The following is a 27,657-nucleotide window of genomic DNA, read 5'->3' as shown; positions in this document are numbered from 1 at the left end:
AATTTAATAAAATTTTAATTTATAAAAATATGATTTATAAAGCTGTTTTAGTAAATATTCACCAGATTTTTCTTAGGGAAAAATGATCAATTGGGAGTCCAAGAAATTATTTCCTTTGTTTCTTTAGTGCATATACATATGTCTCCTTCGAATTTAAGATGGTCTTGGGCGTGCTTTTTTCACGCTGAGCACCAAAGTTTAGGGAGCAGCCATGGGTGAGCACAAAAAAAAAGCTCATATCTTTCCCATTAGTACAGTTTCTTTTCTAGTGTTCTATAGCACTAGAAAGATAATTAAAAAGATTTTTTTTCAGCACACAGGATGCATTATCCTTTTTTTACCACATTCATTTCGACGTTTTTTTTCACAAAGAACTCCTTTTTTTCTCTTTAAAATTCTACTCAATGGAGTGTTCTATTTAGAAAGCTTTTTGTTTGAATAAATATCTTGTATTTGAATCATCACTTTCACACCGTAGCATGATATTGAGCACAATAATTTGTTAATTACATAAGGTCGAACTTTTTTTTTATTATAATTCTCTTCTCATTGTAACTCCCTTTCAATTTTTTTTTTGTGTAACTTATATTCCTTCCATCATTCCAACATACGCCTCTTTTAGAAAATGGGAAGAGAGAGAGGAAGAACAATAAAAAACTCACAAGTATTTCAACAGAACTCACAAATGCATTTTGTAGATTGTTTCTAAATGAAAAGTCTCTATTTTATGATTGAATTTAGCTTAAAAAATCTAATGGTAACAATTCGCGCTTTCAATAAACTTTCGAGCGATTTCTTCAATCTGCGGGTTCTGTGAAGCAACTGGAGTAGGTTGCAGAAGATTCGGGGGTGTGCAACTGCGCACAATGTACTGATAAAATTGCGCATCCATGGAAGATGTATGTATTTGCACATATTTTTTGGCGAAAAAAATTATTCCCTACGCCCTTATTCCCGTGCAAAAAGAAAAACTTTAATGATACCTCCTACCTTGATCATGAAACCATCGATAAACCCCCAAAATGATCATAACTTGTCCCAAATTGTCCCAAAATTGAAGATAGAGAACATCCCAAAATTCTAACTGCCCTATCCTGGAAACTTCTCATAAATCCATGGGGTTCTTTGGCCATTTAGAACTCAGGCCAAGCCAAACCGACAGCAACCGACGTCCCACCGAGTTTGGCTTTCAAGTCGATATTCTATGTTGGTATATAGGGTAAATTGGGACGCAGGGCGAATGAACCAACGGATTAGGTTTGGTCGCTCTTCGGGAATACACGTAAGCATTGGACACTGCAAAGTACCAGCAGTTGAGCAAACAACACAACTCACAAGAACACCGAGGCCGCAACATCAAAATTAGTAACCGCAATTCACTTCAATTTCGCCTCAACGTTTTCAACAAACACCACTTTAGAAGAGAAGACCAATGTTCTCCTCTGCCCACCCTCAACACACATTTTCCTTTCCCCTCTTTTTTTGCAGATTAATTGGCACAAATGAAATTTTATGGGTGATAAACTGTCACAATCCGGAAAACTTACTTCTTTCTCCCAAGACTTTATTTCCTATTGTTTTGGACAAATTTCACCAGAAATGGCAATTGAAATGAAGTAAGTTCCTTCATTCAAAACAAAAAAAAAATAATCCATTCCTCAAGAGCCCACAAGGCAACAAAAAAAGAAAAGCTCTAAAGTTGAATGGGTGGCATAAAAAAGAATTAGCAGAATGCTCGAACTGGCAAGTACCCAACAACAATATCATAAGAATGTAAATCCGAGTTGGATCATCATTACACCTACTCTACACCCAAGAACTTTAAAATAAACTTTAGAAGCTAATAAAAATTGTATTACCGATTTGTAGTCGATTTTGAACATCTTCAAACTTGAGCAAAGTCGATGGTATTGCAAACACACTGAGCTTATCCAAATCGAATCAAAAAGTCAGAGCCATAGAGCGTATAGTCCAATTCAAAATAACATAATTTATTGCATAACACAATAAATCCAATAAATATTTAGCATCATTCAAATCAAACACTATTCCTTGGGAGCGAGCTTTTAAGCTTAAAGACAGAATCACATTGACAGTAAAATGCTCACCGTATTTCGTTAATTTACGCATTTTCATTGGAATTCTTACGCAAATTCTCGATTACCGTATTAGGTGAGATTCTTAACAATCTCACCTACTATAATCCTAACAAAATTTCATGTCGTCCGATCGACCTCAAACTTGGCCAAAATGTGTTTCGCCACTTCCTGATCACGAATATATATGTGGCTATTTTACGTTCCCGGCCGGCCGGCCGGCCGCTCTTTGGAGCTTAATAGCTCCTAAACTAAAAAAGATATCGACTTGCGGTTTTCGGCAAAGGTTATATATCGGGTGAAAATTGCAACTTGGTGCATAGACCCCCCACCCCCCACCCCTCCTGCCGCCATTTTGAAGACCCCCCTTTTTTTGTTTTCTCAATAGCTCCGCCCCTATGGCATCGAGCGGACTCAAATTTTAGTATGTTATAGCTGGGCCTTAGAGCTTTCCATCAATACCAAACTTAAGGTCCCCCGACCCCCCTGACCCGAGCTATAAGGGTCCAAAAAAAATTTCTTAAAATGGCCATAACTCCGGTTCTAATTGTCAGAATTTAAAAAGTGAGGGCTTTTTGGAAAGCTCTCGTGAAATGCCACTTCTCCTTCTAACATCGTAAGTTCATAAAACCACCGCTAGGGGCGCTTTTTTTAAAAAGAAAATTTTTAAATCTTAAAAGTTAAATAACTCAAAAATTCCATTGTGCATCGGGCTGAAAATTTAGTATGTTGTAGCCGTTGATTATACCTATCAAACAAAAAAACCTTAAGTCGATCCATAACCCCTGACCCGAGCTATAAGGGGTCAAAGTTCGAACATTGACCGGCCTCTATCTCCGGTTCTAATTAACATAGCGGCCTAAATTTTACCTTTTTGGTTTCGTCTCGATGAGCACTTTCAGATGGAAGTTCAAAAAGTCACCACAGGTGGCGCTGTGATAGCGTCAAAATTCATCGAAATTCAAAGTTACTTTTCTCAAAAACGGCATTGTGCAAGTTAATGAAATTTTAGTATGTTGTAGTCCAGTCTAGGACGTTTCCAAAATGGTGCGTATGTGCGCTGTGGTTTCAATAGAACCGGAGATATGAGGGGTCAAAGTTCACGAAATTCAAAAAATCATATCTCCGGTTCTATGTGACCGATTTTGATGAATGAGGGCTTAAACGAAAGATCTCACCAAATGCTATAACTTTCTAGAATGTTTGAACTTCGTGGGACCAACACCAGGGGCGCCACAGTCGAAAAACCAATTTCAATATCACATAACCTCAATTATCTCGACTGTCACTGAACCGATTTTGATGATTACTTCAACATAATTGTAGAGCACATTTGTCTCTACATTTCGTCCATACATCATTTTCCGCTCAGACTACGCTATCACTCCGATTTTGCCGTTTAAGTGTGAAAAAATTGATTTTTCCCATAATAACGCTTTGAAATCACTCAGATGCCAATTTGACTGCCTCTACTCCACCAAGACACTTAAAATAGGGGTTTAAATGGAAAGTCCCGCAAAATACAACAATTCTTTGATTTAGTTGAAGTTCAACAAATGAACACTTGGGGCACTCTGGATGAAAAAACGAGTTAAGAAACAAAAAACCTCGCTTATCTTGGCTTCTGAGTAATCGATGAGTTCAAGTTCTACGGCAAAATTATAGAGAACATTCTGGTCTACATTTCACCCATATAACACTTTTCTGTCAGTTCATCCAAATCCTTGACATTTTGGTTCAAATACAAAACTTGTATAATTTCACGAATTTGATTCAAGATAACTGAATGGCGTCTCCCAACTTCAGCTCTAAATCGAATTTGCATGCACTCCGAGTTAGCTCACGTTAAGAATCTCACCTACATAAGCCGGTTAGGATTATCTGTCCCTTACCTTATCTCATGCTCAGTTGCACTAGATCAGAGGTGTGCAAGAAACCGTTGAAACCGAATTAACGTCAAATGAAACATGTACGTCAATGGTCAAAACACTACTATAACAAACTTATTTTGACGTTAATTCGGTTTCAACGGTTTCTTGCACACCTCTGCACTAGAAGAAAATAATGTAAGAAAATTTAAGAAATAAAACGAAAATGCAATAAACGATGAGCAAAAAACTGTAGGATTAATTTCTCGTGCAGTTTGTTTTTTGCTCACCGTTTATCGCATTTTAGTTTTATTTCTTCAATTTTCTTACATTATTTTCACCTAGTGCCAGCGAGTATGAGATAAGGTAATATGGTAATCGAGAATTTGCATAAGAATTGCAATGGAAATGCGTAAATTAACGAAATACGGTGAGGCTACGGCGAGCATTTTATTGTCAATGTGATTCTGCTCTGAAGTTGTAAAAGATTGATTTAACACTAAACCTACTGACCGTTTTTGGTCGTTTTTCCTAGGGCGCTCAGTTAACTCTTTCGCGTCATTAGGGTTATATATGACCCGGGGAAAAAACCATTTTTTTTTGACTAGGGTGAAAGGAACACCTATTGACACTTTAAAAACTCGTGTAAGGACCTATTGAAACCCAACTCTAAAACATTTGGAATACGAAGTTTGAACACTTATTCGTATCGAAAAACGTAGATTAATTAAAATACGCCACATTACTTACATTTTATTAGATACATTTAATAAATTTCAAGATTTTGACAAAAGTGTCAATAGGGGTTCCCTGACGAAGAGGTGTTCATTCGACTCTATTTACATTAATTGAAATCTATCGGTTTGTGCACGACATCATAATAGAAGGATGTAAGATTCGTGGCTAATTTTCTCAAGACTCAAGATATTCAGGAAAAGAAAATATTTGAGATCAAAAATCACTAATTTCGAACTTTGTGAAATGACTTTTCTTTTTCAAAATTTTTTATATTCATTTATTTTTTTCAGCAAAAAATTCTTTAGAAACACAAAATAGAATATCCAAAGATTGTATATTGCATATTTTGATATAATAAACTACTTTCAATTTTCCAGAAAAGCGTGTAGAATTTTCCGGGTCATATATGACCCTATTGTCCCCAAGGGTAACAGTGTTTTCGTCCCAAACCTATAGCGAAATGTAGTTGGGACATTGTTTTTCTTTGTGAAATGCAGGTGGAACATCTTGCTCCTGGACATTTCTTCTTATATCTGACGAATTATAACATATTTTGCAATATTTTAGAGTATTCTGCAAGCATCCCATATTGTGCAATTGTATTGTGTGTGAATAAATATGTAGATAAGTTTATTTTTGCCAAATACCACTCAAAATATTGTGACAGTGACTGTTTAAGGGATTACCCAGGAAGATTCCTTGAACACCAGGAATAAAGTGTTCATCAAGACAATCCAGTTTGCCAAGGTTTTGGCCAAATTAATAACTTCAAGCAAAAAAAAACTCTTAAAAAGCCCGTGATATAGATTTTGAAAATGGTATGTACACTTCCCTTGAGGACAACAGGGTCATATATGACCCGCGGTTTTTCCGAGTTTTCACTCAATGGTAAATTTTTTTCCTCTCTGAACTATTATATTTTTTTGTATGTATTTAAAACAATCTGTATAATAATTACAATAAGTTTCTTGTTAGGCCAACGAATGAAAGAAAAAAAATGACATGAAGGGATCTGCTCAATAACAGAATCCAACAAAAATTAACAAAAATGATTTAAAAACAAAAAAATACCATTTTAATATGACTCAACACTTAAGCGAACTATTATATTTGATCATAAAGTATTATGAAAAACTCAATTTTACATGAATTCATCTGCTGAATAAAAGTATGACGCGAAAGAGTTAAAAAATAACAGATCAAATTTTCTTGGAAAAGAGAAAAAACGAGAATTTATACACTGAAAATATATTAGGGTCGAAGGAACACCTCTTCGATAGGGAACCGCATTAGCCACGCATGGTATTAGGCAGTAGGATGTTAGGGGGAGGTGGGGCTATTTTGAGCTGTGGGGCTAGATTGTTATATGACTTTTTCGCCTATTTTTAAATGAAGCTGGTTCTTACAATTTATTTTATTTAGATCCACAATTATTTTGTCTATCCAAATTACATCATGTTAAAACCCAGCTTCCTTTGAAAATATGCGAAAAAATTGTATAACAATGTAGCCCCATAGCTCAAAGTAGCCTACCTCCCCCTATAGCTTTTTCTTTAGAAGGAATATTAAAGAAACCACTAATTATTCCAAAATTACACTTCCCTTCCAGTACCAAATGCCTAAATTGAAATAGGGACCTCCCGCAATCACTTTTGTACATAAAGAATAGGAAACTTCTAGATAATCGTTCTAATCTCCTGAAAGCAGTATTGCAAAGCACTTTAAAAACTTTTGGTTTTCATAAGACAGCAATTTCGTTTTTGGATAAAGCCGTACAATGCTGGAAAAAAATAAAAGGTATTATAATCTTAATGAATTATCCCAAACTATCGACTCAAATGTATGATTGTCGTTTAGAGCCTTAAAGCTTTCATGTCACACATAATCTGCTATTTGAAAGCTAACAATTTAAGCTTTAATTGTCTATTAAAATTTTACAGCGTAAGCCAAATCTGCAAGCTCAAAACTAACAACATAACCATAAGTGACAAACAGAAATCTAAAAAGGGAAGTACTCGAGTCATCAAATTCAGAGAAATCTGGGACTTTGCTCATCTACGCAGAAAGTCATCAAATTAAACATAGTATATTCAAAAAGTGTGAAATTTGGTTAATTTCTTTCTTAAAAATTCCCAAAAATTTAAAATTACAGCTTACGCAGCACATAATAAAAAAAAATTGAATGAGGCAGTGGTGGCTCAGCGGTACAGCGCAGGACATTCAACGGGAGTGCCACGGGTTCAATCCCTGGCTCTGTGTTTTTTTTTCCTTTTGCAGATTTTTTTTCACATTTTTGCAGATTTGTGAATTTGCAAGTTACTATAAGTTATAGTTCATTCATAAAAAGGTGTTTCAGGCTTTTACTTAACGAAAGTAGTCATTGAATTTCATCTAAATTATTGGATTTTACATTCTATTTTGAAAGGTGGTTTCATCAATTTTTTAGGGTTGCTACTATCGGAGTCGTTCTGTAAAGAAAACATTAGAACCCACTTTTTAAGAGTTTTTGATGAAGTGTACCGTAAAATATTGCTTTTTTAAGTTTTACGCTGTTTCTGGCCAAAATCCGAAAAATCTAAATCCCAAATTGGTCAAAATTACGAATGGGTCGAAATTTCAAAAAGCCAAATTCTTGAATGGGCCAAAATTCCGAATGAGTCAAAATCCCAAATGCCAAAATCCTGAATGGGCCAAAATCCCGAATGGCCCAAAATCCCGAATGAGTCAAAATCTCTAAAAGCCAAAATTCCAAAAAGGCAAAATCCCGCATTGCCCAAAAACCTGAATGGGTCAAATTCCCGAATGAGCCAAAATCCTGAATGAGCGAAAATCCAGAAGAGACAATATCCTAAAAAGCCAAAATTCCGAAAAGACAAAATTCCAAAAAGCCAAAATTCCGAATTTACCAAAAACCCGAAAGGGCCGAAACCCCGAAGAGACAAAATCTCAAAAAGACAAAATCCCGAATTGCCTGAAAACCCTAATGGGTCAAAATCCTGAATGAGCGAAAATCAGGAAGAGACAATGTCCAAAAAAGCCAAAATCCCGAAGTGCCAAAATCCTGAATGGGCCAAAATCCCGAATGAGCCAAAATCCCGATTGAGCCACTATCCTGAAAAGATAAAATCCCGAATGGGCCGAAATCCCGAAGAGACAAAATCCCAAAAGGGCAAAAACCCGAATTGACCAAAAACTCGAATGGGCCAAAATCACGAATAAGTCAAAATACCAAAAAGCTAAAATCCGGAATGGGCCAAAATCCCAAAAAGGCAAAATCACGCATTGACCAAAAACCTGAATGGGCCAAAATCTCGAATGAGTGAAAATCCGGAAGAGATAATATCCCAAAAAGCCAAAATCCCGAAAAGACAAAATCCCAAAAAGGCAAAATTCCGAATTTACTAAAAATCCGAAAGGGCCGAAATCCCGAAGAGGCAAAATCTCAAAAAGACAAAATCACACATTATCCAAAAACTCGAATGGGTCAAAATCTTGAATCAACAAAAATCCGGAAGAGACAATATCCCAAAAAACCTAAATCCCGAATGGGCCGAAATCCCTAAGAGACAAAATCCCAAAAAAGCAAAATCCCGAATTGACCAATATTCCGAAGAAACAAAATTCCGATCAAAATCCCGACTGGGTCAAAATCAATGGGCCAAAATTCCGAACTTACGAAAAGGCCAAATGGGACAAAATCCTGAGTGGACCAAAATCCTAAATGGGTCAAAACCCTGAATAATCAAAATTTCAGAGAGCCAAAAGAGAGAAGAGCCAACTGAACATCCAGCGTACCTAATAGTTAAAGAGCTTGATGTTTGTCTCTAAACTGAGATCTTAGGCGAATAACGCCCCTAACCTTATAAAGTTTTTTTTTTTTTTTTTTTTTCGTTCAGTTCAGTTTATTCATTAGTTAAACTAAGAGTTACACCAGCTTAGTCTATAGACTGTTTAGCTGGACTTTTTGCAAAGTCCATCCAAGTTGCAAGTCCTATTATTGATATGCTTTTGAGAAATTTGGTTCTTTGGAACTTTGACTTTTCGGGATTCTGAGGATTATGACCCATATGGAATTTTGATATTATTTGGGATTTTGCCTTTTCGGGTTTTTGGTTATTCTGGATTTAGACCCATTCGTGATTTTGGCTCTTTAGAACATTGGCTTTTCAAGATTTTGACGTATTCGGCATTATAATCCATTTGGTATTTTGGCGCGCGTGGTCGGGATTTAAACATAAGATTAACTGAAAGCTCTCAAGTAAGACATGTAATCCAGTGTAAAAGAAATAATAATAAGGGAACTAGGCCATCCGGGAAAAGGGATTTCTACACATGCGTTATTATTTTTTCGTGTACAGGGATAGGCTTGTCAATCCCATCCCCTGTGAGCTCTTTCGGTATGCTTCGACGGCTTCTCTATGGTAGCTTCTGTTGCCAGAATGAGCTTTAAACCTATAGAATATAGATATTACTATATATCTATAGGGGGTCCCGGTCAAAATCCCGAATGCCAAAATCCCGAAAGCCAAAATCCCGAATTCTCAAAAGTGTCATAGCTACTCCCACGATTGCACCCTCACTTGCTGGAGGCAAAGGGAAATCTTCTGTGTCTTGGGAAATTATTCTGAACATTTTCCTCCATATAATTTTATCCCTTTCACGATTTTGAACATTCGGGATTTTGGCTGCAACCGATCTATAGGACCCACAATAAACGTATACTCAATAGGTTACGGAACTAGATCCGTATTCCATTTCGCTCAAAAAATATAAACCAAAAATTAATTTTTTTTATATGTTCAGCTCTTAAGGGCACTGGATGCAATTCGAACACCTTTTATACAAGAGAAGCTCCTGGCGATCCTAAAGGATTCAAACCCAGGACACTTGCATCAGATAGCGAATATACCCTACGATTTTGAACCGTAGAGTTTAAACACCTAGCAACGTGTAACTTATGATCAAAAATCCGAAAATACATTCCATTCATTTGAATGCTATCTGTATTCTAGCTTTTAGTTTAAATGAAAAGTATAAATTACTAAGAATTTTGGATGATTACATAGCACAACTTATATAATGGAATAAGTCCAGATGACCACTTTTCGGTCATTGGTCGCAATGAGTATTAGTTGCAAGATGTAATTACATCCACAGCTCAGCCATTTGCTATGCAATCCTCCTAAAACACTGTGAATTTAATTAAATTGGTATTTTAATAATTCAGCAAAATTCAATCTGGAATCTGGACTGTACCCAATATTATGATTTCTCATCGGATTGACAATTGTAGAGCAGCAAAAGCTTCATCTGTATAATGTATAATTTCCTTCTTTTTTGCCAAAGAGGAAATTTCATTTTCTCTTTTAAATGAAATAAAATTATTAAGTCAATATCATGGTAGAAATGATTGAATTTCCTACTTACTCTCGATGTTGCATGTTTTTGCGTTGAATTCCCATACAACATGGGAGAAAGTTTACAAATCACAAAAGTGTCTCGAGAATAGGGTGGAGTATTTTGTGAAATTGCCCCATTTACAACTTTGCCATCATGACCAGTTTAACTATATTAAACTCCTTTTTTGAACCTCTGTAATACCCTTGGCATAGAAAAAAAAGGCCCCCCTATAGATATTACATGTTGAAAAGGGTGTGTTAAGGGTTCATTATTGTGGAGATGACTATTTTGCCATTGAACCCCTCATGGGATTTTCAGTTTTATTAAAATTGCATTGTTGTCAATAAATTAGAGATGACTATCAGAATTTTTGATGCAAATTTGATTTCCCCCCGCCCTCAGTTTTTTGATTTAGCGAACAAAAATAGGACATTGCAGAAAATTCATATGATTTTTTTAACATATCATTTGAAAATAATCAGATACCATCTGCAAACAGATTGAGTTGAAATGCTGAAAGCCTAGGCAGAAGAGCTTTTTACAACTTCCCCAGTGAGAATCAATGGTCATGCGCTTTTTCCATCGATCGGTGGATGGGTATATAAGTAGAATTGCTGAAGAGAGACTACCCTATATCCATGTCAAAGGGATACCTCTGTGCTACTGACTGAATAGGAAATAGGATACCTTGCAAAAATCCAACTCACGGATGCGCTCTTCACTGGTAAAATAGTGCAAAGACAGACAGTTCGTAAAAGCTTTCTTACCAACGTCAAATAATCTATTTCTCTAGTTATTTCCATTATTTTACACACGTGCTATATCACTTAAATTTGGGTGTATCCTCCAAAGTCCATTACTTCCATTAGTTCACCATGAAAGGCAGTGATTGAATCCTACTAAAAACGGTCTCCCAACTCTGCTCAAGCTCATCCACAATGATTCAATCAATCGAATAGTACACGATAAGTGCTCAAAAATTATGATAAAGTGATCCCAAAGTCCATTTAACAATATTCACTTTAAGAAAACAAAAATACAGTAAAAGATAATGCTAAGACCGCTTGCACAAATTTTGCTACTATGCCTAATTTATCAGCTATTCAGTTTAACTAGTGCTAATCCCGATGCTAAAAGATTGTACGATGACCTACTCAGTAACTACAACAGATTAATAAGACCCGTGAGCAACAATAATGACACCGTTCTGGTTAAACTAGGTCTAAGATTGTCACAGCTCATTGACTTGGTAAGTTAATAAAACGCCCACATTTTATCTCAGTCAAATCCTCAAGTTTCCAAACTCCCTCGTATCCCATAAATCTCCCCCGCCTGAAAGTAAAACACGGTGACTTGCAATCTGTAAAGAAACTTTTCCTATTACATGCACGATGTCAATATAACATTTTATCCAAATGCTAAGAGAGATTGCATCAAAAGAGTAATTGATAGAGAGAAGTAAATTTGGAAATCACTTCCTTCTCCTCTGGCCTTTGTGAGCTACTTCCGTCAGGATCCACCCAAAAAAGGCACCAGAGAGCTAGAGCGAGAGAGAAACCAAGAGAGTTTGTGAACGATATATAGCTGATAAAAGTCCCCAAGTTATTTAAAATACGCGCATACAGTATATATTTATGTATTTTATGGGTGGATCGAGTTAAGGGACCATTCGTGGGAAAAAATGTGAAAAATGTTGAAAAAGCGAAAAACCGCGACTTTTAAACGGTTTTCAAGAGTCATAAATTATTCACAAAACATTTACAAGTTACAATGGGTAGCCCTTACCCTTAACTACAGAAGAGAGATTAAATTCACTTTTTTATTTTATAAAATCGAAAGCATAATACAAAAATTAAAGTGCAATTCCAATTCAGTTATTGATATAGGATTGAGGTAGTGTAACCTAATTCAGAACCTGATCCAAATTGGAACATTTCTCATTAAAACTTGTCAATATGAATTGATTTTCGAACGAAAAAAATCGCAGATTAAGATTATGATAGGGCAGAGAGGGTAGATTCATGCAGATGAATTCCTTTTCAATTCTTAATTTTTTCAGAGTAATGCACTCTTCTCTCTTCCCCTATTCATTGAGATACAGTATCGGCCAAAAGTTTCTTGACAAAGATATGTTTTTTTTATTCTGAATTTTTGAGAAGACATCGTAGAGTCTCTATCAGAGATGCCTATAATGCGTTTTCAACCCTTTGAGTCGAAACCCTGAATCTCCCCTCAGCGTTGCCGGGAGATCGAATCATTGATGCCGAAAATCATAAGCCGGCAATTTCAGGTCTAGCCGGCCGTAGTACGCAATATTTCTTGTTTCATATGCTTTTCAATAAATGTGACTCAACGCATCCAAATTCTAAAAACTAGAGGAATATGTCCAGCTTTTAAAATATATTGCAGAGTCACAGTTATTCAGAAACATAGGAAAAAATTAGTCATTATGAAGCTTGGGACCGTGCAAAGCATAGGCACTTTACCCTACTTGATTTTTTTTTAATACATAAATAACATAACATCTATAATTTATAAACAACTAATTTGCAAAAATAAAAATTTGCAAAAAAAAATTTCTATCATTTTTCCCATCTGATTTCTCGAACATAACTTTGTAAAAAAAACTTTAGGTCGATGCTGTACTTTTTCAGTCGGATTCAAACATGTTTTTCATAAATTACAAGCAAAGAAAAATTTTATTTTCTGGTTTATCTGCCCCGGGCTCTCCTTTAGGTTGTTCAAAAATGTACAGTACAACTCCTAAATGATTACCTTTTTGTACTAAAAATTTTTGTTTTCAGAAATTTTTATTTTCGGACCCTCGTCTAATAAAATAAAAAAATCAATAAGGAATAGTGGGGCAGCATTGGCCACCAAATGAAATTTTTCTTTGCCTGAAATTGAAAAAAAAAAACGTAACTGAGTCAGACTGATAAATATTTCTATGAATAAGGAAGGAGTTTATTACTCTGAATTAATAGTAGCTTAGACAATACTCTTTGTAATAAAAATTGTAATACCCGACCTGTCTAATTCTACCCCTGACTAATTCTGCCCCAGTCTTCTCTACTGTGTTTGGTAAAGAAAAACAGGTGTTCCAAAATGAAGTTGTGATGAATTTCCATTGGGATCATGTTCTAAATTAAGTTACTCTACCTATTTAACGTTTTTACGTTCTTTCATTTCCCTTATTATTTTTCACATAGTTACACAAGCGCATCAAGTTTAATACACTGCATTTAATACAACTTCTAAACATTATTGGGGCTTTTTTAAATTTCTTTTTATAGAAATATATTTCCACTTACTTACTCTTATCCATTTTTACCTACACAGTAGGGTAAAGCGCGCTACCTTCGGATGACTCAAGCTTCGGATAACACATTTTTTCTGTGTTCTTAATGGATATCACCTACAGCATTTCGGCAAATTTGAGGCATTGGACTAGCTATCAAAATATAATATTATAATGAGTCAAATTAATTTAAAACACTTTGAAAAAAAAATTGGTCGAAGCTTGAGTCGTCCGAAGGTAGCGCGCTTTTCCCTACAACTCCATTAATGTCAACTGTCAACCCATAACAGTTTTAAGTATCCTCGTTAAAATATGCAAATTCCGAGTTAAATGATAAATTCTCAAACTACTTTTGTTAACTAATAGCTTGAGACAATTTTAACGAGTGAAACACTAACCACAACAAGTAATAAAACCAATAAAACTTAGGAAACTGATAAATATGATAATTATGCACAATGACACTATTGGAGTCATACTACATTTGGTACACTAATGTGTATTTCCAAAAGAAATCTAAACACAATAATTTTGGAAGTATTTAAATCGTCTGTTTGATTACATTCTATTACAAATAGACTTTACTCAGACTGAGGAAATAATTTAAAATTTCGGATAATGCCGATTTTCGAACAAACTGATTTAAATATTTGATTTCTTTAAGCAAGTTTTAAGGTGTACTGTAGTCATAAATTCCAAATTCATGACTACAGTACACCTTTTGGACCAGAAAAATTTCTTGAAATCGAAATTCGCATCCCTTTCTTTCTCAGATCTCTTGCATCAAGTCTATCTCACTCTTTCTCACTCTTCTTCTTCTTTTAAACATCCTAACAAATCAAATTTAGCTCAACCGAATTTGGAGCTCGAAAGAATGAGATATACATATGCCAAATGTTTGAGAAAATAATAAATGTGAATTTTGATTTCATTAAAATTTCCTTAATCTAAATGGTGTACCGGAGTCATTAGCAAGATCTTTAATTTATCAAATGTATTTTTTTTTAATTCTCCAACTTTAAACAGCTCTTCTTAAAAGTAATTTTAAAATAGAACAGTACAAAATTGAAACATGGGAGAAATAACCTAAGTAGATATATTAAGTTCGAATGAAAAAAGAACAATTAAATGAATACAAAAAGAAATATTGGAAAAAAAATTTCATGAAATTTGGAATGGTGTTTAAAAGAAGAAGAATACGAAAGAATGAGATAGTCATATAAAAAGCATGTAAGAAATAGATTTGAATTTCGACTTTATGAAATTTTGCTTATCTAAAAGGAGTGCCATAGCCATTACTAATCAAATTGAATTCCTACTGGTCATTTTGAATGAATAATGGAATAATTTAAGTTTTTGTTTGGACAAATTTTATTTTTGTTACTAACGACTCCGGCACACCTTTTAGATCAGAAAAATTCCATGTAATCGAAATTCACACATCTTTCTCAAATGTTTTGGATATGTTATTCCACTCTTACAGACTTTTCTTCTTCACTTAAATATCAGAACAATTTAAAGTTAATTCAATCTAATTTTGAGCGTGAAAGAATGAGAATGTGAATTTTGATTTCATGAAAATTTCTTGGTTTAAAATGTGTGTCGGAGCCCTGACCAACAATATTCTTCTTATTGGCCGCAATCCATTTATTCTACTAACCAAAATCGATTTTTCTGGCTCCGGCATATCTTTAATATAAAGAAAATTTCATGAAATCAAAATTCACATCACTTTCTTTCTCACACGTTTCGCGTATGCCTGTCTCATTCTTTCACGCTCAAAAATAGATTGAACTAAATTCAAATTGGTCTGATGTTTAAATGAAGGAGAAGAGGCCAATAGAGTGGGAAAAACATATAAAAAACGTTTGAGAGAGAAAGATATGTGAATTTCGATTAAACGAAATTTTTCTGATCTGAAAGGTGTGCCAGAACCATTACTCAACAAATTGAATTTCTATTGATAATTTTTAATTATTAACGTGGTCAGTTTAATTTTCTTAGTGAACAAATTTATTATTTAACTGACCAATTTAACCAGAATACTGCTCCAAATCAGTTAAAATGCCTTTCCACAATTTGTATGAAAAATCTTGAGTATCTGTATACTACTTCAGATCATAATACTGCCTCTTGATTAAATATTTAATTCAAACATTTATAGTTAAAATTAAATGTGCAGTTCTACGTTGAAGTCCTCTTTATTTCTCTCGTATTCCTAAGTTCATCTGGAATTTAAATATTTAAATTAAAAGTTCTAGGTACCGGATTTAAAACATTTATTTAAACTTAATGATTTTAAAGCAGGATGCTTCTTAGCTTAAAGTGTTGAATAAATTTGAAATTCTAAAATAAAAGATCCAAATCACAGACAAAGAGTCAGCCTTTAGCTTTTCTATTGTGAATAGGGGAAGGCTTTCAAGCTTCGTACATACTCTGGCTTCGCACACTTCATATTTTTCTCATATTCCTTTAATGAGTCTGAGCTATGGTAATATGCGAAGCTTCAAAGCTTTCCGTTATCGTACTTAATTAAAGCATAAGGTGCATGAAATTCCAAAATTAATATTTTCACTTTAGAGTTTAAACTTTCGCGAAGAAGATAAACCCCTTACAGTGCCATTTTATTAAAAAGAAAACTTTCATAATTTCCTGTAACACTTTCCTTAAAGCAATAATGTTTTAGCCAAAGTGATTAAATTGTTAGAATAACTTTTTCTCGTCATCTTTGTAGAATCTGAAAGATCAAATTCTAACGACAAACGTGTGGTTGGAGCATGTGAGTACCATGCAGAAGCAGAATGTTAAGAGGCCAAGTTATTAATTTACATAATTCTCATTAACGTCTCTCATCAGGAGTGGCAAGATTACAAATTTATATGGGATCCAGCTGAATATGGTGGAGTAACTGAATTGTACGTTCCCTCAGAACACATCTGGCTTCCTGACATCGTACTCTACAATAAGTAAGTGATGGAGTTCTTTTGTGAAAAAAAAACATTATATTATAAAGTGTTTAATGAGAAATCTTTTATTTTCAGTGCCGACGGAGAATATGTTGTTACAACGATGACTAAAGCAATTCTTCATTACACAGGAAAGGTGGTTTGGACACCACCGGCTATTTTTAAATCATCGTGTGAAATCGACGTTCGCTATTTTCCATTTGACCAACAGACGTGCTTCATGAAATTTGGCTCATGGACATATGATGGATTTCAGGTGACAATAAATGGAATCATTGTGGGGAATTAAATTGAGAAGTACATCGAATACGATATATTGTTTTATTGCAGATTGATTTGAAGCATAAGGATCAGAAGAAGGACAAAGGCAATAAAGTGGAAATTGGAATTGAATTACGAGAATTCTATCCTAGTGTCGAATGGGACATTCTGGGAGTTCCGGCTGAAAGGCACGAAGAGTACTATCCTTGCTGCTCAGAGCCCTATCCTGGTACTAAAACTTTTTTAATGTTGATTCACCTCCTATTTCCTTGACCAATAAATCTTGGTACTTTGCAGATATCTTCTTCAACATTACACTCCGTCGAAAGACTCTGTTTTACACCGTCAATCTGATTATACCCTGCGTTGGGATTTCATATCTCAGTGTCCTGGTATTCTATCTTCCAGCAGATTCTGGCGAAAAGATTGCCCTCTGCATCAGTATTCTCCTGTCACAGACAATGTTCTTCCTTTTGATATCGGAAATCATTCCAAGTACTTCACTAGCTCTTCCATTGCTTGGAAAATATCTCCTATTTACTATGTTACTGGTCGGCCTAAGTGTTGTAATAACAATCATCATCCTCAATATTCACTATCGCAAGCCTAGCACTCACAAAATGGCTCCTTGGGTCCGGAGTTTCTTCATCAAGCGTCTTCCAAAGTTACTTCTAATGCGCGTACCGAAAGATCTTCTCAGGGTAAGTCTCTCTACCGCTCCTTTAAAGAAAGGTGGGGCACTGTTACGTAAGCACGACTTAAGTAAAACTAGATATAACCAAGGTACATATACAGCCCAAATAGACATAAATATACCCAAATCCGAAGTTAGACCAACAAAATTCTATTCAAATTGAACACACTTTAAATAAACCCCTGTGCGAAACTGCCCCCACTGTCCCTTATAGCTTCGTAAATTAACCACCTAACACCTATATACCTCTCAATTCCATTTAAGGATTTGGCAGCTCGTAAAATCAACTATGGAAAGAATCTGAAGAAATCAAAGTTTGGTGCTGCATTAGTTGCTCAAGCGCAAATCCAATGCAATTCTGGCGGTTCCAGTCCAGATTCCATTCGTCACATGCAAGGAAGGACTGGTGGATGCAATGGTCTACACACCACAACAGCAACCAACAGGTAATTTAAATTTATAGTACCCAACCAAAACATCCTAATCGCAGAATATCCCCTACATTTCCGCAACCTCCTTCCTTACCAAAAGATAAATCAAATTTGTTTAAGCATTTTCGCTTCAATAATTTACAAATTGTGATATACAGATGCACTCAATGGGTCAAATTGTTGGATAATATCTAGAAATCCTTACAGGAAAGCCTAGTTCCTCTGTGGCATGTTGTGCTAGCACTATTTATTCTTTCCACAGTTCATAGAGATAAGAGAGATTTTCACTGTGAATTAAATGCATTTCACGGGGGTTTAATGCACTTTCCACAACCGCATACAATAGTAAAATTAAAATTAAACAGCAAGCTTTATTAATTACTTTTATTATCTCGTGAATTCATTTTCCACCAGTGCTTTCTATTGCATTTAATACAAGAGTTTTCAAGGCGATAAATGAGCATTTGCAACAGACATTTTACGTGAAAAATTGAATTCAACTATAAGTTTGTTTTATGACAATAATATTTACTAATGTTGACACACTTTAATTGAGAGGAAAATAAAACTACATTTTCCATCATTAATAAACAAAATTGCAATATGAATATCTGAAATGAATTAATTTTACTTTTTAGGGGAGGATAGGGCAGTTTCACTCACTTGAATCTTTTTCAAGACGACAAATAAATTCGGGAACATGACAACATTAAAGGCCAGTGCACTGAGAAGAAACGGAGATGCGATTAACTTTTTCTTCCTCATAACTTTAACACTTTATAGGTGTAAAAATACATCAACATTTTTTAATGTTAATTTTACACCTTTTTAAGGGTAAAATTAACATGAAAAAGGGTAACTTTCATCCATAATACACCTAAAAAGCATATTACACCGATTTCGGATCAATACTGCAGGGTAAAATTAACATTTCCGGAATGTTATCAACTTTTTCGGATTTCTCTCAGTGTGAGTACCGAATGGTCATTAAAGGGGCTATATGAAGCTCCTCACTGAGAGAAATCCGAAAAAGTTAAAATAACATTCCGGAAATGTTAATTTTACCCTGCATTATTGATCCGAAATCGGTGTAAATATTATGCTTTTTAGGTGTATTAGGGGTTAAAGTTACACTTTTTCATGTTAATTTTACCCCTAAAAAGGTGTAAAATTAACATTAAAAAATGTTGATATATTTTTACACCTAAAAAGTGTTAAGGTTATGATGAAAAAAAGTTATCGGTTTCGAAAAACCGGTTAACCGCCCTATTTTGGGGAAAGTTTCAAAACCGGTTTTTAAATATGAAACCGATTTGAAACCGTCTCTTTATAAATATTTTAATATTTCTCTTAAGCTTATGTTTATCTCTTGAAAATCAAGATACACTGCAAAATATTTCCATGACTTTAGAAGGAAACCTGAAGTGCAATATGATTCTAAGTGTATGGTAGTATGTTAATAATATGAAGGATAGTAGTAATGAGTTTCCTGTACGTTTCTTCCATTATTGAAAAGAATTATTTGCTTAAAGGTTCTCGGGTATTATTTCAGGACTTCTTCACTTGAAAATATTTCATATTAAATCTTAATTAAATATTTAGAAGACTAAAAAATCAATTGTATACTGAGAAAATATTTGTAAACGATTTAGTACAATCTTGTAAAATATTGTTTTATGTGGAAAAGTAACAAGATGTTTACCTCTCCCTGTCATCATAAAGACTTTTATTAAATCTTGCTATCCTTTAACTGCATAATCTTATTAGACAAAAAATCCATTAAGATGGTTAAACAAGATGCTTGTAAAATTTCTATCAAAATCTGGTATTTATTAGTTTCTCAACCAATGAAATAAAAAACAACAGATGTTTGCTTTTATTTTATTTCTTTTTTTTTTCAAAATGCCTCTGGAATTTTTCTATGAAATTATTTGTGATTTTTGTGTAAATTATAATCATGATTTTCATGATATATAATAACAAAAATGATGCAACGGTATGTTTTCTATAGAGAATGATCTAAAAAAAATTGATTTTATTTAGAACCCATTCCCGATCGAAAAATCTGGATTTTTTTTGAAAACAGAATGATTTTGACAATAATTTAACTAGATTTAAACTTTTATTAAACTTTTTATTTTATTAAACTTTATAGCGAATATTATTGGTAGCAAAAAGTCTTGCTACTATCCTTCCAATATTCATTTTTTTTAATATAATGTTTTTGCAAATATATAATTTTTCTTCCACAATTCAAATTTTTTGAACTTAAGTTTAACAAGATTTATCTAGTCATAGGATTTTAAAAATACAGAGGAAAACTCTTTCAATTTGTTCGTTAAAACATTCTCTATAAAACTCTCTTTTTTTTCATTTTCCGAAATCTATAATAAAATTTTTAAGTATTTCCTAATTAAAGATTGTCAAAAATAATAACGTTTTTAAACAATTTATTCTGAAAAGAAAATTGTATGAAAAAATTGTTAGTCTTACGGAAGGCTACATTGCACTAACTTTTCCACGGTGAAATATTATTGGAAAAACTCCCAGTGATTTTCCTGCACTCTGAAATTTCCTGAACTATTTTAAATAGAAAATGATGCAATAAACCAGAGGCGTGCAAGAACCGTTGAAACCGAATAAACGTCAAATGAAACATGTACGTCAATGGTCAAAACGCTACTATAACGTTGACGTTAATTCGGTTTCAACGGTTTTTGCACACCTCTGCAATAAACTAAATAAGTTCTAAACTAATTGAAAAAAAGAATACAGTGAGCGAAATTCAAATAGGGACGTACTTATAAGTGTGTGTTGTGGGTGGTCTGTAAGTCGGATCGACCTAATTTTAAAGAATTTTAATTTTAATGCCCTTCCAGCCACTGAAGAAGATCCACATCAGGATCGAAAGCTTTGGAAAAACCAAAAAAGTGTTTTAATCTTAGGGTGACTAACTTTTCACTGGCAATCACCGGAGACACCTCTTTAAAATCATTTGCGCCAGTTCATTATTGAGAAGATCGACCTAATATTCTTTTGTATAATATAGGCCTATCCAACAAGGCTTTTTATGGTAGTTCGTTCGTGCGTGCACACCAGCCAAATATCAAATTTTTAGGTGATTTTTGAGCGAAATTCAAATAGGGACGATCCCGATTTTTTAAATAAAAGTAAAACAAATCAGATCAATGAGAATTATTTTAATATTGTGGACTTTATATCTTATTCTTTATGCTAGAAATAAGGTCTTTTAGCTACACTTAAGACCAATTCATGAAGAGTTTCTTGCTTAATTAGCGCCATGCGCTACTGATAGCGTTCTGGAGTTCATCTACGTTCCCCACGGTCGGATACTACTTAACTTCTGCGTTAAATTATCTTGCAATGATGCCTTACAGATTTTCAATATGATTTGGGCTAGGTAAATCATCTGACTAATACAAAATGTGTAGTTTTTTGTCCTGAAACCATTTCATTACAAGACTTTCTTCGTGAATTCCCGCATTATTCTGCTGGAATTTGATATTACCACTAGTTTAAACTTCGGAAAATGCCACCGGTGTATCTTCAAGTAATATATTCAACACTTTTCAGATATAATTTTAGTGGTGATTCAACGGTTTCGTGTATTTACATAAAATGACTAAAACGTCATATTAAAGCTCGTCTACCATTTACAGAAAAATATATCTCAATGGATAAAAATTGGAATAAACTTACTTTTTTCCGATCAAAAGAAGTTTAAACTGAATGAGTGAAATTGCTTTAAATATTATTGATATAACATACAGAGCAAAAACTTCGGTTGTGCAACTGTGATGACTTGGGCGGCTTTTTCACTTTAGAAAAAGACATGAATCTGTCGGGTGACCAATAGAATGATATCTCAAAAGTGTTGAATACCAATTGAAGATGCACTGGTACCATTTTCAGAAGTCTAAACTAGTGGTAATACCATTTTACAGCAGAATTATGAGGGAAATTCATGAAGAAAGTCTTTTAATGAAGTGGTTCCAGGTAAAAAACTGCAGATTTTGGTTTATTCAGTAATTTCTGCCTTCCTAAATCTCAATGAAAATCCATGAGGCATCATTGCAATATAAATTAATGCAAGAGTTAAGCAGTATCATACAGTAGTGACAGTGAAGGACCTGATGCTCTTAGTAATGCTTATTAGGTAAGAAATTCTTCATGAATTGGTCTTAAATAGGGCTATAAGAAATTTTATTGGCATGAAGAATAAGATATAAAGTCCACAATATTAAAATAATTCTCATTGATCTGATTTGTTTCACTTTTATTTAAAAAATTGGCATTGTCCTTATTTGAATTTCGCTCAAAAATCACCAAAAAATTTGATATTTGGCTGGTGTGCACGCACGAACGAACTGCCATAAAAAGCCTTGTTGGATAGGCCTATATTATACAAAAGAATATTAGGTCGATCCGACTTACAGACCACCCACAACACACACTTATAAGTACGTCCCTATTTGAATTTCACTCACTGTATATGTGTTAAATATTACTTCAAAGTTCAAGTCATGAAAAACTGCTCAAAAACCGGTTTTAAACTGGTTAACCGGTTTCAGACCCTTCCAAAACCGGTTAACCGTCTATCCTAAAAACCAGGTTATCTGGAAGTTTTAACGGATACAAATATTAAATAATTATCATTTTTATTTACAATAGACATTATATTTTCTAAAAAATAAAGCATGATCAGGCATAAAGATTTATATTGTATCATAAAATATCAAAACAGGAAAATCGTTGAAGGTGTGCTATTTATCTTGTCGCCACTGTAATTCTGTTAGGAAATCTCAAAATTCTAAATTAGCCATGATTCCTAATTACCCCATTTTACCCTCTATAACAACTGAGTCACGAGTCCGAGCATTTCGTAAAGCATGAGATGCTTTGCCACCCCTTTTTATCAAAATACTGTCCAATTGATCCAGGGTTTGAGTAATATTGCCACCGGCGATTATTCTATCACGAGTAAACTACATTGTCAATTGGGATACCAAATCTCAACTAACACAGAAAACATTTTGCATAAATCAATTTTCACGGGAAAACCTTAACAAATGTTCAATTCTCTGTGAATTTGCAGATTTAGTGGTTTGGTGGAGGCTTTAGGGGGCGGTTTGAGCAGCTTGGGTGGCTACAATGGACTCCCATCGGTGATGTCTGGGTTGGATGATTCGATGAGTGACGTTGAGAATCACAAAAAGTACCCATTTGAGCTGGAGAAGGCAATTCACAATGTGATGTTCATTCAGCATCATATGCAGCGTCAGGACGAATTCAATGCGGTGAGTGTACAATAGAAGGCATGCTCCTGAGACATGGTCCATTAATCAATTGCAACCTATTGTTGTCCCTAATAATTTCTCCTGGTGCGTTTATCTTTAATAGGAGGATCAAGACTGGGGTTTCATTGCAATGGTGCTTGATCGACTGTTCCTCTGGATTTTCACAATGGCCTCAATTTTGGGTACATTTGTGATTCTGTGCGAAGCACCAGCTCTCTATGATACAACTGAGCCAATTGATAAGAAATATTCGATAATCGCACAGAAACTCTTCAATCTCACCATTAAAGATAAATAAATCTTCGGACGCTTAACAAAGAAGAAAAATATTATCCTTAATAATAGAATATTCGAGTTACCAATACAAATAATCAAAGTAAATCCAAGACTTATTCAACAACCCTTAACACTGTAGTGATAGATTGTAATTTTACAGACACCTTCCTCAAGTTTAACAAGTGTGATTCATACCTTATTGCCAAATGATTAACAAATCAGTGCCACTTTCATTTTACTAACTGTTTAACAAAAAGACGTCTTCAATTAGGATATTTTGTCCTATTCCTAATACGATCCTACCCCGAAACAAAAATTTAAGAAGGAGAATGTTTAAAAAAAACGACCTTTGATAACAAGTTGAACTTCTGTATTAATCGGAATGAATTTTATGCAATTAGATATGCTCTATTTTTATTATTTCTCTCTTGATACCCTTACAATTCTTCCACACAACCATGCTGTTCATCTTTCTGCCAAGGAGTCCTTCAAACTGCCTCAATCCACCCCCAACGCCAAAATAGTACGTTTTTGCAGCTAGGAGAACTTTCCCGCCCTGTCTCAATTTGTTCATAAATAAATCAATTAACTTTTGATTGTTTTCCGGGTTGTAAATAGTCTCTGACGTGAGAATGATATCGAACATCCTATCCCCTGTAACTTCCGAGTAGCTCTTCCAGTCACCGGAATAGAATTGGCACTTGTCAATGGAAACTTTCTCATCTACCTCGGCATTCAGCAGGACATTTGGTATGGTAAACTTCTGCAGGACGTCTTTGTTCTACAAAATAGGACAAATATAGCAACATCCAGAGAATACTATTACGGTTTGTATTACATAGTCCTGAAAATGACATTTTGCAGCACCAAGTTTTAATGCAATTATCCCAAGGACTCCAGCACCACATCCTACTTCTAAAACATCCTTTCCTTCTAACTCCTCCCCCAAATTATCTATCATATAATCCGCTAAATCTTGAGTGCATTCCCAGATCTTAAAACCTCCTTCATATACCCCGGGAATCAGATCTGTATGGGAAGCTTCTTTATCAGAGCTTCCAGCCTGATCATTTTCTGACCCCACAGACTCTAACATAAACACTTCTACATCCCTGGAGATAAAAGCCGTAGCCTGACCACTGCCATCATCCAAGGAGGAAGAGTCCGGAACAACTTCTTCAGAAGCTAACACATGCGGCTCTGCATGTTTATCTTCAGTTTTAGGCTCTTTCTCTGAAACTAAGGATTATTCTCAGAGAAATTTTTGATACTTCACAATTAATAGATATTTCCAGTACTAATTACCTGTTTCTCCAGAATCAGGGGTGTTCTCAACAGTAAAATTAAATTGAAACATTTTTCTTGTTTATCTTTCACTAACCTCAAATGCTTCACCAATAATTCACAAATAAACACTTATCTGACCTCATACAAATGATGGGAAATTATTTGTTTGTTGAATGGACAGCTGGGTTGATGAAAATTTCAAATAGTTGCCTGTTAAATTTTCTCTACTTCGTAAAAGATAAAAGTCTTGTATTATCCTCTTACCTGAAGGAAACGCCAGTATTCAGAATACTCCTTGTACGATGGACTGTCTCTTCTTACTAAGAAATAGGAATAAAAAGTTGTTATTATACATCATCAATAAATACTCAAGAGAATTTCATAATATATCGGCTCGTAGTTAACAAATTTGAATGTTGACTCTTGGGGGCATTCGTATAAATATGCTCCAAGAAAAAGGACGTCAAACACATTGCTGTCTTAAAGATTCCGCAATCTTTTCACGAAGAATTCGTCACAAAGGACAAGTATGTATTCTACATTGTCCAAGAACTAATAATAGTTGATTTTTAGTCACGAAATTAAGAGTTTTCAAGCAAGAGAATTTGGTGTATTCTTTTGCTTCTTCATTTTTGTGACAAACTGTAAATTTCCCAGCAGCATGAAGTTGGCTGCAAAAAACGTCGCTCAGTGGGAAATTTAAGATTTTTAAATGAGCGAATCCAACGGTCACATTATAATTTGGCCGTACCGAGGACGGTACTTAAAATGAATATACTTTTAAAAAAAGTTGGAGTCGCATATTTCACATTTATAATTGATAATATATTTATACGCTTGAAAACTAAAATACTCCATAAACTGCTGAAAACAATTGGTTCATAAAATCAATTACATGAACTCAGAAGATAAAAGTCGTTGGTAATTAAAAAAGATTTATCAAAACAATAAAAATTTAAATATATTTCAATTTCCCGAAGTAAAATCTTTCAAAAATAAAAAAACTATTGTTACTTTTTATAAAATTCAATAATATGAATATTCTATTAATCTCTTTGTTCTAATTTAATTACCAGTAACACAAAAATTGCGCTTTTTACTCACCAATGCGTTTGGTGTCCTTGTAATCCTGATTGATATATTTTTTCTTATAACTCTATAACATTTTTATAGGACGGTTATATGCTTTTAAACCGTCACATCAACGTCACATTTCACAAGAATACTTGAAAAAGGAATGGTTCTTTAATCTCAGACTAAGAATTTCCTACAAATGATTTTAATAAAAGATCTGTAAACAAATAATGTTATTTTGGCTTATACAACCCGTGATAGAGCTTTTCCATCGTTTTGGTTCTTGAGGTTGATCACCAACGCTAAGACGGCGATGGTCGCAAGGGAGGTTGGAAATGTCACAATCAAGATGAAGAATAAATACAATACAATACAATACAAAAATATGTTTGGTGAAAAAAATTTATTAAGTGTTAAATTTCAGAGAACGAGACCTACACGGATTTAAAGATAGTATAACGATTATTTTTTCCTGAATAAAATAGTCCAAATAGTGAAAACAAACAATCAGTAATTGCACAATGTTTAGTACTTCCCCAGTTTCTAACTGAACTCATTGAGAGACAATCAAGCTATGTATTGAGCCAGGGTAGAGAGTTATAAGACTTGAAAGTGGCATTACTTTTCCATTCATTCATTCTCTGAAAAAAATATCTCGTAAACAATCCCGCAAAAAAAATTGTAAAATAAGTTGATTTATATGGAAAAATAAACAAGATGTTTGGCTACCCCTGTCGCCATAGGGATTCTGGTAAAATCTTTTCATTTTCAACAATCGCTTTTATATGAATATATTGACCACTGAAAACTTTAGAACTGTGCAAACCGACCATTTGCCCCTTAAATAACATAATTTGATATTATAACGTGTATAATAAGATTTTGATTGCACGTGTTTGAGCTTTCTGAGCCACTTTTTCAAACTTGTAAAGAAACTTTTGGCCGGTGAAAAATTATCAACTTTTGGAAAAGAATTTATTTTTTATATGATTTTTTTAAATACACAAATAAAATCCATGAATAACAAGCAACTCAATTGCGAAACAAAAAAAATAAAAAGTATTTTTTATTAGTTTTTCCACCTGACTTTTCGAACATAGCTTTGTCAAGAAACTTTTGGCCGATACCGATACTGTATGTCATGTTAGTTTCTCTTAGGGCTCTTGGGTATCGTCAATCTAAAAACAAGCAACACAATTTGTAGATAATTCATTGCTTGACAAATATATTTTCGGAAATAATGTATACTCGAACTACCCCACCCTCTCCTATGTTTTAGTTTTAGAGATCATCAACAATTTATCAAACAAAACCAAATATAAAATAGCAAATATTCAACCATTTAGACTGCCTGTTGCCAGAGCTCGCTTATGATTTCGTTATGCACGCGTCTGTATAAAACACTCTTAAGTTTATTCTTATTTGATGTTCCTTATGAACTTTCGCCACCGAAATTCATCTCGACTGAAGTATAGGCCTTAACTGTAAGACGAAATCTTTTACACAAATTTGTTCCCGACAATGGGAACAAAAAGATTCCCCATATGAGTAACAATTTCGTTCCAAAAATTACCTCGTCTACGGATACCGAAAATTTTTGGAACAAATATGTTACAGATGTAGGAATAATATTATTATAAAAGTGGGAACAAAACAACTGAGTGTAACAAATTCTATTCCAACTTTCAGGAAGAAATTTGTATAAAACGAAATCAACTAAAATTTGTAAACATTCCACCGTATCAAAACAGTTTCGAAAGAAAACTCTAACAAAATTGTAACTATAATTTCGTAACAAAACTGTAAAGAAAACTTTTTGGAAGAAACAAATATCTTCTCTAGATACAAATTGATACCAAAAAAAATTGTTCCAAGGAAAACTTGTTCCAATATTTTGGTCAGTGTACAAAAGTTTTTATCGTGTACGAGCGATTATTCGAACAATGAATC

General features: G+C 34.1%; 3 protein-coding genes across 4 annotated transcripts in view; 1 reads left to right on the top strand and 2 right to left on the bottom strand.

The window, feature by feature from the left end:
- Window positions 1–1,934, bottom strand: part of LOC129810176 (acetylcholine receptor subunit alpha-like 1) — a 58,678-nt gene extending 56,744 nt beyond the window's left edge. For both annotated transcript variants that reach the window (XM_055860493.1, XM_055860494.1), the window contains exon 1: window positions 342–1,934. The gene's annotated coding sequence lies outside the window, so the exon portion shown is untranslated. The remainder of the gene's footprint in view (window positions 1–341) is intronic.
- An 8,881-nt stretch (window positions 1,935–10,815) lies between these two features.
- LOC129810171 (acetylcholine receptor subunit alpha-like 2) lies at window positions 10,816–23,748 on the top strand. Its single transcript, XM_055860488.1, has 9 exons — window positions 10,816–11,351; window positions 16,135–16,179; window positions 16,257–16,366; window positions 16,442–16,622; window positions 16,697–16,856; window positions 16,925–17,328; window positions 17,586–17,767; window positions 22,869–23,070; window positions 23,174–23,748. The coding sequence occupies exons 1-9, from the start codon at window positions 11,154–11,156 to the stop codon at window positions 23,366–23,368; spliced, it is 1,677 nt and encodes a 558-aa protein (XP_055716463.1). The 5' UTR covers window positions 10,816–11,153; the 3' UTR covers window positions 23,369–23,748.
- LOC129810175 (histidine protein methyltransferase 1 homolog) lies at window positions 23,695–24,770 on the bottom strand. Its single transcript, XM_055860491.1, has 3 exons — window positions 24,652–24,770; window positions 24,185–24,585; window positions 23,695–24,127 (listed from the first exon to the last, which is right to left on the bottom strand). Exons 1-3 carry the CDS (start codon window positions 24,701–24,703, stop codon window positions 23,744–23,746), a joined length of 837 nt encoding a protein of 278 aa, XP_055716466.1. The 5' UTR covers window positions 24,704–24,770; the 3' UTR covers window positions 23,695–23,743.
- Window positions 24,771–27,657: the final 2,887 nt, after the last annotated feature.

The sequence above is a fragment of the Phlebotomus papatasi genome, chromosome 1 (assembly GCF_024763615.1).
Source record: "Phlebotomus papatasi isolate M1 chromosome 1, Ppap_2.1, whole genome shotgun sequence".
Taxonomy (NCBI): Eukaryota; Metazoa; Arthropoda; class Insecta; order Diptera; family Psychodidae; genus Phlebotomus; species Phlebotomus papatasi.
This window is presented reverse-complemented; position numbering and strand designations above follow the sequence as displayed.

Excerpts from the sequence above, each read along its gene's own strand:
- LOC129810171 (XM_055860488.1), top strand. The coding sequence starts at position 11,154 with ATGCTAAGACCGCTTGCACAAATTTTGCTACTATGCCTAATTTATCAG. Across the intron at positions 16,857-16,924 it reads CTGCTCAGAGCCCTATCCTG|ATATCTTCTTCAACATTACA; the intron begins GTACTAAAACTT and ends GGTACTTTGCAG. Across the intron at positions 17,329-17,585 it reads TACCGAAAGATCTTCTCAGG|GATTTGGCAGCTCGTAAAAT; the intron begins GTAAGTCTCTCT and ends ATTCCATTTAAG.
- LOC129810175 (XM_055860491.1), bottom strand. The coding sequence starts at position 24,703 with ATGTTTCAATTTAATTTTACTGTTGAGAACACCCCTGATTCTGGAGAA. Across the intron at positions 24,586-24,651 it reads CCCTGATTCTGGAGAAACAG|TTTCAGAGAAAGAGCCTAAA; the intron begins GTAATTAGTACT and ends AATAATCCTTAG. Across the intron at positions 24,128-24,184 it reads AATGTCATTTTCAGGACTAT|AACAAAGACGTCCTGCAGAA; the intron begins GTAATACAAACC and ends CCTATTTTGTAG.